A 12277-nucleotide genomic window follows, 5' to 3' on the forward strand; every position below is an offset into this window, starting at 1 on the left:
GTGGGTAGAGTCAGCCCAGGCCCTGAAGGTATTTCACAGAGAAGCTGCCACCTGCAGTTCAGTAATTCACCACATGGGGCAGCTTCCAATCCAGCAACTTCCGACACTATCCTAAATTCTTTTGAAATACGATAGCCTTTTACTTAATCTTAGGTCTTTTCAGATATTTCCAAATTGTATAGATTATCCACATAACTTTGAATACTGAAGTAAATTAAAACTAAGACCGCAAACCCCCCCCCCACCTTGTCTACACTTTCAGTTGCTTTTTGAATATTGAATACTGAATGTTAAAATCAGATCAAGGAAACATGGTCTTGGTTTTCAATCATGCTTAGTATATTAGGCCATCAGAGTCTGCAAAACCTGAGGGCCCATTGGAAAGGGAGAAAGAGATGGCTCTCTTACTTTAAATATATGCATGCTACAGTATGTGGTGGTAATTAGCTACAAAATGATCATGCACATAAAACACATTAACCAGGTTTTCCACATCCACTTTATGTTAGACATTGTTACTATAATAGTTCCTTCATAAGGAAAGGACTTTACAGTATAAAACATCAGTATTCTTATATCTTCCTCATGTGGTTTCAGTATAATACTTTACAGCAGACATGCTGGGTCGAACCTGAAAGCTTAAAAGCGTGGTTAAGTAGTTTTAGAACGCTTTATCTGTTAAACCTTTTTTTTGGTAATACAAAAGCCCATTTGCTTTTATAAGAATACTGACATATTCTCAAAATAACTATGCAGGAAAGAAGGAATAACCCCCCCCCTTTCCCCACGTTTAAGGAAATTAGAGACAGGAAAGTCTCTCTCAGTAGATCTGAAGACAGGTTCCTATTTATTTATATTAAAATGTATACATAACTTTACCACCAGAAATGCCCCTGGAAGCAGGTTGCAACAATAAGTAGCATTTACAAAGCAGCAATTTATTCATTTATAAATAAATTATTTACATTCTCCTCTTAAAAAGACATGTCAGTATTAATAAAATCACAAATATTATATCAAAGTCAGTGTGGACATCAGTTCACATTTCCGAATGCTTATGCAAAAAGCCATGTTTTAAGCTCAGGGTGCCACCATGGAGAAGTCCTGCTCACCACCAGATGTGCTGCTCCCAATGGTGGGTTGCAAAGGAGTTCCCCTGGCTGATCTTAACTCTCAGGCAGGACTACACAGGGAGAGATACTTCTTAAAGTACTTGCGTCCCAAGGTGTTCAGGGCTTTGCAAGTCACCTGCAACATCTTTAATTCAGACCAAAAACACATTGACAGCCCATGTAGATTGTTAAGAACAAGTACAATATGGTTTGGGCTTGTGACTCCACTCAGAAGCCAAGCTGCTGCATTTTGCTGCAGTTTTCGAGTCACCTTCAAGGGCATCCTGCATAGCCTGCATTACAGTAATCTAACCAGAACATGAATTTCTTTGGCTATGGCTATCCCTGTCCAGGAACATCTGTATCTGGGAAAATGCACGCCATACCACTGCTGACACTTGGGTTTCCAAGAACAAGCTAGAGTCCACAAGTATCCTCAGACTTACAGACCTGTAATTTCAAGGGGAATTTAACAGTTTATAGTATCTTGGTCTTTTAACAGGATTTAGCTTCCATTTATTAGCCCTCATTCAGCCAATACAGTGGCCAGACACCAATCCAGATGCGTTGCCTCATCTAATTCAGATGACAAGAAAAGAGGCGTTGATGGCTGCCAACTCTCAAGTCTCCTGATGACTTCGCCCAGCAACTTAACATAAATGTTGGGGATAGAATGCATATCTGCAGGTCTCCCAAGAGATCTAGCAGAATCAAAAGGGTTTTACTCATCCTGTAAAGAAAAACTGTCAGAGTAAAGACCGTTTTAGGACCTAAAATCAGACTGAAATTGATCAAGATAATGGGTCTCTTCTAAGTGTCTAATACCTAAACTGACCAGCCACCACTCTCAAGTACCTCATTTCAAAAAGGGAGATTCGTGACCAGCCAGAAGTTATCAGTACCATTAAATACAAAGAAGGCTTTTAAGGAGTGGCTGCCACTGTCTTTATCACCTAGCTAGATCTCCATATTATATGCTGGGACAGCTTTATTCCAGATCTGTATTGTGAATGATAGGTGTTTGTTTTGAACCGACATGACATTTCGAACGAACAGAAGACAAATAAGCAGGAAGCTTTGTAAACAAAGAGCTAGGTGCAGAGGTGGAACAAGAGAAAGGTTACAGATATCTTAAGTCTACTTCCTCCAATACACTGTGCTACTCCCCAGTGCCATTTCTCCCCATATACTCCCTTATGCTACATCCATTTGAAATTAAGGGACAAAAAAAATCCTTGGCAATAAAACAGAATCTGGGAATAAAGTGTGGATTTCCACTAGAGGGTAGTACATGTCTAAGAACTCGGCCAACTATGTTAATATACCAACTAGCTACATAGCCAGCATACTGACCAACTCATGCTCACTGGGCCAAACCATTGCCTTAATTAGGTACATTCCCTGTGTGGGAGAAAATATTGTGCAAGACTGTTCTATAGCACCCCAGCACATCTCTAGCCAGTCTTCTTATTTAAAACTACAAAGAAGGTGATTCTTCAAATACATTTTCATTTTTTCTTAATTTAAGCCGCCTTGTAAAACCATTTCTATTTGTCCTTTCCACATATCCTGAGTAAGGTGATTTGTGCTCTGTTTCTTTCTTCTTCCAGTGAGTGGTATCATATAAATTCTAAGATGGTCGTGCACTTACCTTGTGTTTGAGAGCATCTGCCTCTGGCATCATACAGAGTAGATCTCAGATGTACATTTTTGAGAAACAAGAATAAATGTACGGTGTAAATCAACATAGTTTGAGAGAATCTTTCATTTTCAAAACAAGCTGCCAAAACATTGCAATACAAATTGTAAATTCTAACATCCACAGCATGCTTTCTCAATTTTCATATACCATAGATCATTTTGGAATACATCTTCTGGATTCAAATATAAAATTTCCAAATGGAATAGACAGCTGTTCTCCTGCTGTTTAAAACAGAGAACGTCATAGACTTTTTAGTAGACAAACGGAAGCAAGAATAAGAAAGTGAATACAGATTATTACTACTCCTTTTAGTACTGGCTGCTAAGACTCACCATGGTACTTTTTTCTTTTTCTTTTTTGCCTATGTTTAGTCTTTGAAGATGGCACATGAAGACTGAGGAGAATTCTGTTAAATACTTTTAAAAAGTATGAATTGGGATGCAAACAATGCAACAGTATTTTTGAGAAATCTTATGGCATAATTCTTGGTATGGGGGGCTATTCAGAACCCCCTTTCTGAACCTTCTGTATTTTGTAGCTTTTCTGTGAACAAAAGAAAAGAAAAAATTGAACACATGGGCAGGGGACCCCAGTGTGAGTCCTCTGATGAAGACCTCCAAGGTAGATTAATTATAAGCTTCTGTTGCCTCCAGCAAACACCCCTGTTTTCCTGTCCCTAGTATCTGGTTTGTGGGGTGGGTTGTCTCCACCTGACAGTTGAAGGCAGGTAGCAACCTTTTGGGAGGTAGGACCTCTGTCATTCAGTTCCTGCCTTTGTCAAGTGCAGCCAGTTGCCATTTCGCGTCAGCAAAGCCCCGTGTGCTCTAGATGGTTCCCCAAAATTTCCCTCTGCATACACATATGCGTCTTTACACACATTCTCATTAAAAAACAGATATGTGACCCATTCCTATGGTGGTTCTTAGAAGCTGTCAGTTGAGAGCTACATTATTAAATGTTTCAACCAAAGTTTTTATGTTCCATAGATTTAGGACAAGCCATGTGCTTAGATCTGTCCTTAAATTCAGGGGTCAGTGAAAATGCTTAGTTTTGGCTGGATTGTGCCCTTTGTTCATAATAATAATATGATGATGATGGCACTTTTTAAAGTTTATAGGCATGACTAGGTGCATAAAGGAAATAATAAAGGAGATAATGCAATGACTAGGATGGATGTAACCGGGGGGGGGGGGGGGATTAGACTAAGTGCATGAGCTTGAATAGCACTCTTGCAACTGACTACTTTTAAGTAACTAAGAGAACACAATTTGTTTTCAATTCTCATGTTTGATTTTCTACAAAATGAAATATGGGCATCTCGGCAATGTGTATTTTCCCCATTTCCAGGTAACAAAGATAAAACCAGGGGGTTAAGCAAAATAATAGCTCATTTACCTCTGTGTTAGCTGTTCTTAGGTTTATCTGTACACAGCTAAAGGTTTGTTAAGCAGTATTTTTTCTTTTGCTGTCTTTGTCGGTAGAGGAAGAATGAAGCTACTACTAAAATATATGTTTACTCATCTCTGACTTAATATAACACTGAAAGTTTGTAGAATAGGATTGTGTTCATTAATTGCCAGGAAAAGCAGATTTGTTCTGTTCTGTCTGTGGCTTGACAGAACTGGCACTCTTTTTAATATTCTTGCTATTTAGGCAGCAGTGGAGAATACTGGATGACTCCATTGTATTTGCTCATGTCATTGACAGGTGTTTACATTTCAATCCCAGCATGCTTAACTCTGCCTCCTATTCTTCAAATGACAGCAGTCCAGCGCATACTATCGGGAATGTTCGTGTCATGAATTGTTAAATGTGGGACATGATCAGGATACAGAGGAAGTCGCTGCCTTTTTGCTAAGAGTGCTATTTTTAGAAAAGGCTGAGTTAACGAATGTGTAAAATATGCATGATAAAAGAGCATACATTATGTTTTAACCTTGGTGTTGGGGTTTTTTAAAATACAGTTTTATAACTGACCATCCTGCTTCTAATGTCTTTTTCTAATGATAATGGGGAAAGTTACAGTGTATAGTTATAGTAGCTTTTCTGTACTTAAACCCATTCTGCACAAACATACACAGTGTAATGGCACACGATGAACTCCGCCTACATGTCATTCTACACATGCTTAGCACAGCATTCCTGAACCTCTTACTGTCCAGATGTTTTGGATTTCAACTTTCATCAGCCACAGCCAGTGCTGACAGAAGCTGTTGGGAGTTGTAGCCTAAAGCATCTGGAATGGACCAGATTGAGGAAAGCTTCTGTAATCTGTAGATTTTGGCAAGAGTTAAAATCAAAGGGTAGGAGACAAGAAAAAATGCTAGGGAAGTATTTTGAAGAATTGCTGGGAGTAATACATACTTTCTGAACTCCTGACTTTCCTGTGAGACATCTCTCTGACAGCTGGGGAGAACTGCATTAGAGCTGGAATGGTGTGCACCAGTGAGCAGGATCTCTGTCCTGTTTCTATTTTTGCAGTCTTCTTAGAGAGAGAAAAGTAATCTGAAGGTACCTGGCAGGTTTCCCCCCTTTTCTTTTTAAATTAACTCTGTTGGTTTCTGAATACTAATAATAATAATAATAATATTCCTTTCTCGGTATAGATTATCAATCTATAACCAGGTGAAATACTCCCCAAAACTCAATTGCATGTTATGCAATCCTAACACACCTTTTTATTTGTTTTGTCCAATCACTCATCCTTCCTCCCTTCCTACAAAGACCTCAGGGTGGTATGCATGATCCACTCCTTTATACTCACAGCAACCCTCTGAGGTAGGTTTGCCTGAGAAAGAATAACTGGGCTAAGGTCACCCGGTAATTTTTGTGGCTGAGTGGGCTTTTCAAGGTAGGTCTTCCTGGTGTTAATTCACCATTCTAACCACTATAATAATACATTGGCTCTCAGTTTACATGAGAAAATTAGAACAGATTTGGTAAATAACAAAACTTCTGCAGAGTTGATGGGCCCATGAATGCAAAGCCTCTGTCAGTTCCGTAGCACCCTGGCAGCAATCCTATGCACATTTATGTGGGAGACGTTCCATTGAACCCAATAGCACTTACTGCTGAGTATACAATTGTGTGTATAGGATTTAGACATGGAACTCTTTTTTTCTTTTCCTTAAACTTGGAACCATTAACTTCTGTTTCATTTTGTGGCCTTACACCTACTCACCTACTTACCACTGGAAGGCATAGAGAGGACAGCTGAGGGTTCTAACCAGGACTGGTTTGGATGACTGGCACAGCTGTGCGGGTGTGTGAATAAAAGGATGGGGTGGATTTCAAGCCATTGTGCAGGTGGGCAAGATGAACTGTGGCCGAAGGGTCTGCAAGCACCAGGATCTTCAGGAAGATGAGCAGCAGATTCCTTTTATATATTATGTCTAGAATGCTAAAATAGCTATAGTTTGGTACACTAAACATAAACGACATAATTTTAAGAAATGTTGCGAGTCAGTTGTGTCTTAACATCTTACATAGCAATTTGATTGCATGCTAATAATAGTTATGCAGAATAAAATGTCACCTTGCAAGGGTTAAGAGACACTTCCATTGCAACATTTTATGCTGATCAAATACTCTAGGACAAACTTGGGGGATCCCCTCTTCAAGATGTTGCTAGACTACAGTTCTCTCCATCTGTCACTATTGGTTGGGGCTGATAGGAGTTGGGAGTCCAACATTTGGAGGGTCACAGGCTCCCTACTCAAACTTCAAGCTTTTTCGGGGAAATTTTTTTCATAATGTTTAAATTATTTCAGTTTACCCTGATTTAATGAAACCTGGAATTTATGAGATATATTTAAATTACATTAGTGTCTAATGAAAGACAGTAGTAATGACTCCTTGAATAATTGAATTTTCAATTCAAGAGATCCTTGATGTACACAGGATGAGCAGTTTAAAGCACTGAACTGTAGGTAAAGAAACTTCACACATATCCCTGCTGGTAATTTTATGTAGAAACCAGTCTCTTGCATTTCTGTGGGCTAGCTCTTAATTTTTCATATTGATATCTCTTCTCCTGGTTCTCAAGGCAGCTAACAAAACTGTAAGAATAAAAATGAAACCATTTAAAGCAATAAGAGTCAGTAAAATGCCATATCGAACCCAGTCTAAAACCATACAGCACCGAGCAGCAGCAATATAAATTAGACAGAGTTAAAGCAACAATCTCCTTCACTGTTGAAAATTTTGTTGGGAAATCATTTTTTCCTTTCAGTTCTGGAATGTGCGTGGGTTTTACTAACCTGAGGGGCTTCCATAAGTTCCAAAGAGGCTTTTAAGATGACATGTGGAATGTATATTTTCTGTTTTGTTTCCTATGCTCCAGTGTGGATTGGACCTGGTTACAGTACTGTAGTACTCAACCAATACCTTTTGATTGAGTAGTACTCAATCAATACCACCTCCCAGCCAAGGGCTATGAACCTTGTCAACACCAGCCTGTGCTGGCTAGAGCTGATGGTACTTGTAGTTAAAAATGTCAGGAGGCACCTGGTTGGCCTAGGCCCAAAGGAGACTCTCACATGGCATAGTACTCATAAGGAAAGCTAGTGTTTTACAAATTTGTGTCGGTCACAGGATATTGCTGTTGCTGCATTTCAGGTTGAGCTGCTCAGGGACTATGATTATACCAAAGTAGACCTGACGTGTGTTTATTTTTATCTTCTGTACTTTAAGGTCAAATATTGTGTGTTATTGCTATGATGCCTTTGGGAACCATGACGTGGCTCTTCACAGTAGCTAGGCTAGTGCTTTTCTTCCACTGTACAACATAGTGGCGCATCTGAGCTATTATTAGGACAGTCATTTTGGACTTGCAAAGTAGTTTCACTGCTTTCTGATTATTTCCCAAGTGTGGTATGTGGATTTTTATTGAACTATTTTTTTTTTTGCCCAACAGTTTTTGATAAACTCATTTGTTGCACCTCGCCCTGCTGCCTTATTTGTTGTCCTTACATTTGTAATTCGTTGTGCTGTGGTATTTATATTTTATTATTCATGGACTGCTTGTTTCAATTGCTTTTTAAAAAGAAATTCCATTCACCAGTATGAGATGTAATGAAATATTTGTAAATGCCTGAAAATAGAAAAAAAAACAGAAATCTAATCAAGTGTATGCAGAAACAAAAATGTATATGTAAGTTCTGTCTTCCTAGACTTGACAAAATGCCGTCTTTCCCCACTGATTTTATTGGAGAACAGTAACTTGATAATGTCATACATTTAATAGCTGCTTTGACCCTTTCCAGCAGACACTTACAGACACAAACACTCCCCCCCCCGTGCAATAAAAAGAAATGTTGATCTGCCTGCGTGCTACAGAAGAGAGGGCTAATGGGGGTGCGAGGGACAGAATGGCCTAGCAAAACTACAACCCTTTAACTCATAACACAGATTAGCTGGACGCCCCTTGGCTGCAGGTGGATTTTGAAACCTGTATCTCATGCTTGTGTGAAGCATTTCCTTGTTACGCTGTGGTTACAACGCATGGAGAACAAGGGAGAGAGAGTGTACGCCCCAATGTGTGTGAAAGGGCTCTGCATCACATGGCAAAAGGGCCAATTGAAATTAGGGTCATTGCTACTATGTTTGCTGGAAGACATGAGATTCTCTTGCAAGAGCTTAGCCACCTGTACCTGCACGGCAAAAGCAAGCAGGTGTATTTATTGCTTTGCTGCAAATGGTAGGAAAGGCTGGCAGTACAAGTAGGTAAGGGTGGACAGAGTATCTGTAATTCAAAAGGGTTTAATTTTATTTATTTAAGAACATTTCTGTATTGCCCCTCAATTCAAAATTTCCAAGGCGGTTTACAATAACTAATAAAAACACAGTAAAAGGCAGTGATAAACAATTGCAGCTGGGCAAAAATACAGGGATCTCCCCACCTGTGTGCAATCAGCACACACAAAAGGGGGCGGAATGGAAGTGGAGCGAAATGGGGCTATCCCCACTTGTGTGCAACTCAGTGATGTGTGCAGGGGCCGAGAACGGAACCCCCACATATGTGGAGATATCCCTACACACCAGAACTTGGAAGACTAAGAAAATAAGGAGGTCTTCGTGCGGTGCCTAAAATACGTTAGTGTCAGTGTGACTTTCTGTGGAGAGAGTCCCACGGGCAAGATACAACAGCTGAAAAAGATCCTCTCCTCCATTGCCATTAGCCCCAGACAGTGGGGACATTTGTTGAAAGTTTTAGCAGTCAGTTACTGAAAATGAGCATAACCAAGGGTTATGTTCATGTACCAGTAGTTAATATGTGCCTTGTATGATCCAATTTGAGAAAGTTTAGTAACTTGGTAGGTGTGGGGAATCATATTAAAGACATGATTCCACAAATCATATTAAAGGCAAAATTATAAAGAAACTATTGTCTCATGTTTCTATTATCCATTTTGATAATTAAAATGAAAGACTTGGCTAAAATATATGGCCCAGTGAAATTTTTGAACCAGTGACCTTGCCTTTTGTGATTCACAAATAAATCTTATTTCTGTGGGCCCTGCTAGCTGGCAAGAACAATTGCACATACTTAGGTTTGTGGATTAAATGATTTGCAGAACAGTTGATGTGTAGATGGTATTTATGCTTATTTATAAATTTGGTTTTGTTTTTAATTTTTTAAAAAGAATAATGGCACACTCCCCACGTTCAAAGAATAGTTTTGGCTTCTTCATGCCTGAATAGCATCCAAGACAAATGTTAGTTGATAATAGTTTACAGTTGCATTTTTACAGGTTGCTGTTCATAGCAAATAATTAATGCCCTTTGTGCTCTTCTTTGCAGATTTTTCAAACTCTGCCTGATGCCACTTTCCCCGAGCCAATTCCTGTGTCGGTATCTCCTCCAAATGCCCCACCACGACAATCAAGAAGACAAGGGCAACGTAATAAGAGGCCCATTGCTGTATATAATCTCTGTCTTGAGCTGGATGACAGTAAGATGTTAATTATATTTTCTATCTTGGCAGCAGAGTTGAGTTGCAGTATATCTTGTGTCATCAGGGCAATCTACAGTAGTTTTCCATTTCACAAATTCTATTATCTCTTTCTTTTTTTTAAATTGGAAAATGGAGAGAGGAGGCAGGGAGAGTAACATTCTTATATCTTAGTACTGTATATATCTGGAACTTCAGGAGAACTTTCTCATTCCTCTTAACAAGGGATTCAGTTTTCTTTTAAGCTGAATCTCTTTGACCTCTGTCGACAATTATAAAATTGTAAGATAAATGGAAGATATGAACCAAAATGTTAAGCAGATTTGCTTGAATTAGGAGAATGAATGTACAGTACTTGAATGCTCAAATCTGGACCAGAAGCCAGTCTGGAAAATAGTAATATTGACAGCTACTAGCCATTAGGTAAACAGTTGACTACCAAGTGTTAAAGCAGGATGTGTTGGATAATCTGTTGTGCAAGTCATAAAGGATGGCATTTGTGTTGTTTTCATACAGTCTTACCCATTTTCGTTTCTTTGTGGGCATGAGCTGTTCTTGACAGGTGTTTGAATGTTTAAATTATTGCATCCTCTTTGTCTTGTTTCTCCCTATATCATTGTTGAATTATATCTGTATTTAGAGTAAAATGGGCTTGGTTACATGGTATTGTTTCTAGCATGGAGATGAAACTAGAGGGTTTTTAATTTTAGGATTTATGTAGACAGATGGAGCATATTGATAAACTTATTAAAATCAACTGCATTTATTGATGAATAAAAGGTGCAAACAAAAGTTGTGAATACAAATTCTAAGCACATGCAGAACAACTCTGTCAAACTGCTAGCTTTAAAATATAGATGCACATGATATTGCTTGCCTCCTGTACTTTTTCACTCTGTCTTAAAATAGCTGATTCCCCCCTCAAAAAAAATTATGCATGTTTGTGTGTGCTTAGTTTTTTTTAAAAAAAACACACAATTGCCACATGCACACTGTAATATAAGATTGGGTGGGAAATTAGTATGTGCTTTGTTTATGTATATTATAGTGACATAAGTTATTTTTAAAAATCATGTTCTGGGATTCTGTCAGAACTATCATTTTAAATTAATTTTAGACAGGTTAGATATGTTAGCCTGTTGCAGCAGCATCAACATTGTTGTGGCACTTTAAAGGCGAACTGGTTCATTGTCTTTAAGTTGCTAGCTCATTTTGAATTAAGGTATTGGGCTTTACAGCTTATGTTTACCAAGAGTTTCAAAACAATGACCTATTTTTAGACCATGATGTTAAACTCCTGGTATTTTGAGGATGCTATAAAAGCTCACTAGTACCTTGAGAACTGTAAATAGCCTACATGCTTGGCACCCCTGCTTATTAATATATTTAGGAATATTAAAACAGGAACAGGTTAAAGGTTCTCATTTGCCATTAAGAAGATAGTTAATAGCAGTTGCTGAAATTCTTGCTGAGCTCCATTAAGTTGAGTAGCAGATTGAAGCCTTCATACAGCTTTTTAAGGAAACTCCTCTCAGCCATCTTCTGCCCTTGCATGTCCCTACCCAGCTCACTGTGATAGCATGCATAGCCCTTCCTCTTGCTGAATGAACCTTGCACCTCCCTACTGAAATAGAATTCTGGTCTCTACAGCTCTGAGGCAAAGTGGGGCATGTGCTTTGTTTCCCATTTAGGCAGTAGGTCAGACTAAAAGCTATTAGTAATACTGCATAATATTACAAGAAATCGCGAAATACCTTTGTTTTAACAAGTCACTGTCATTTTCCTCTTGTCTGAGATAATCAGGATTGTGTGCTCACCCTTCTGTTTGATAGTGTGTGTGTGTGTGTTTCTAATTGATAACGCTTCTGCATCCCATTTTAATCTCAATTTAGCATGGCGTTCCTCTCCCTGCTCTGCTTGTATCTGATTTCTTTTTATACGGCAACCCTCGGATCTATCATATCTTGGCATTTTAATTATGAGGTCTAAATTAACACCCTGGCACAATATCTGTGACTCTGCTGTGAACTCTCTCCAACAACTTGATGAGATTGTGATTTCTTGATCCTTTTATTTTTAGCTGTCTCGATGAGAGGTTCACATAAGAGGAAGATGCACATCTGTAGGTTCTTTTTATTTGAAGATGCTAGGCGTGGCTCGGTCTTCTTCTAGCCAGCCAATTGCCTTGTAATGCATTTCCTTCCTACTAGAGAACAGAGGTTCTTAGTGAGCAAACATGCCTTAGAGTGAAACAAGGCTAACATTTCAGGAGATGAAGCAAGTGCCTTTGTGAAGCACCTAAGCAGCAAAAACTGCTGAAGCACATGCAGAGCATTCTTCTTGTGGGAAATGAGTGGTTTAGCACCCAAGCTTCCAGCCCCTGCCCAGTTACCATGTACTCCTGTGAAGTGGGCTGAGGCAAGTTTGGGGTAGAGATGGGAATATCAGGTAATAGATGGTTGGCTGCAGGAAGCTGATGTGTATATGAGGAACAAGCAGGAATGTGTATAA

At 39.0% G+C, this 12277-nt stretch overlaps 1 protein-coding gene across 2 annotated transcripts in view; it reads left to right on the forward strand.

Moving 5' to 3' along the window:
• The window catches only part of ARHGAP10 (Rho GTPase activating protein 10), a 101150-nt gene that overhangs the window by 66800 nt on the left and 22073 nt on the right, over positions 1 to 12277 (forward strand). For both annotated transcript variants that reach the window (XM_081926026.1, XM_081926027.1), the window contains exon 19: positions 9616 to 9766. In XM_081926026.1, the coding sequence (XP_081782152.1) occupies positions 9616 to 9766 (151 nt within the window). The remainder of the gene's footprint in view (positions 1 to 9615; positions 9767 to 12277) is intronic.

This window comes from Podarcis melisellensis, assembly GCF_964234715.1.
Source record: "Podarcis melisellensis genome assembly, chromosome: 9".
In the NCBI taxonomy this organism is placed as follows: Eukaryota; Metazoa; Chordata; class Lepidosauria; order Squamata; family Lacertidae; genus Podarcis; species Podarcis melisellensis.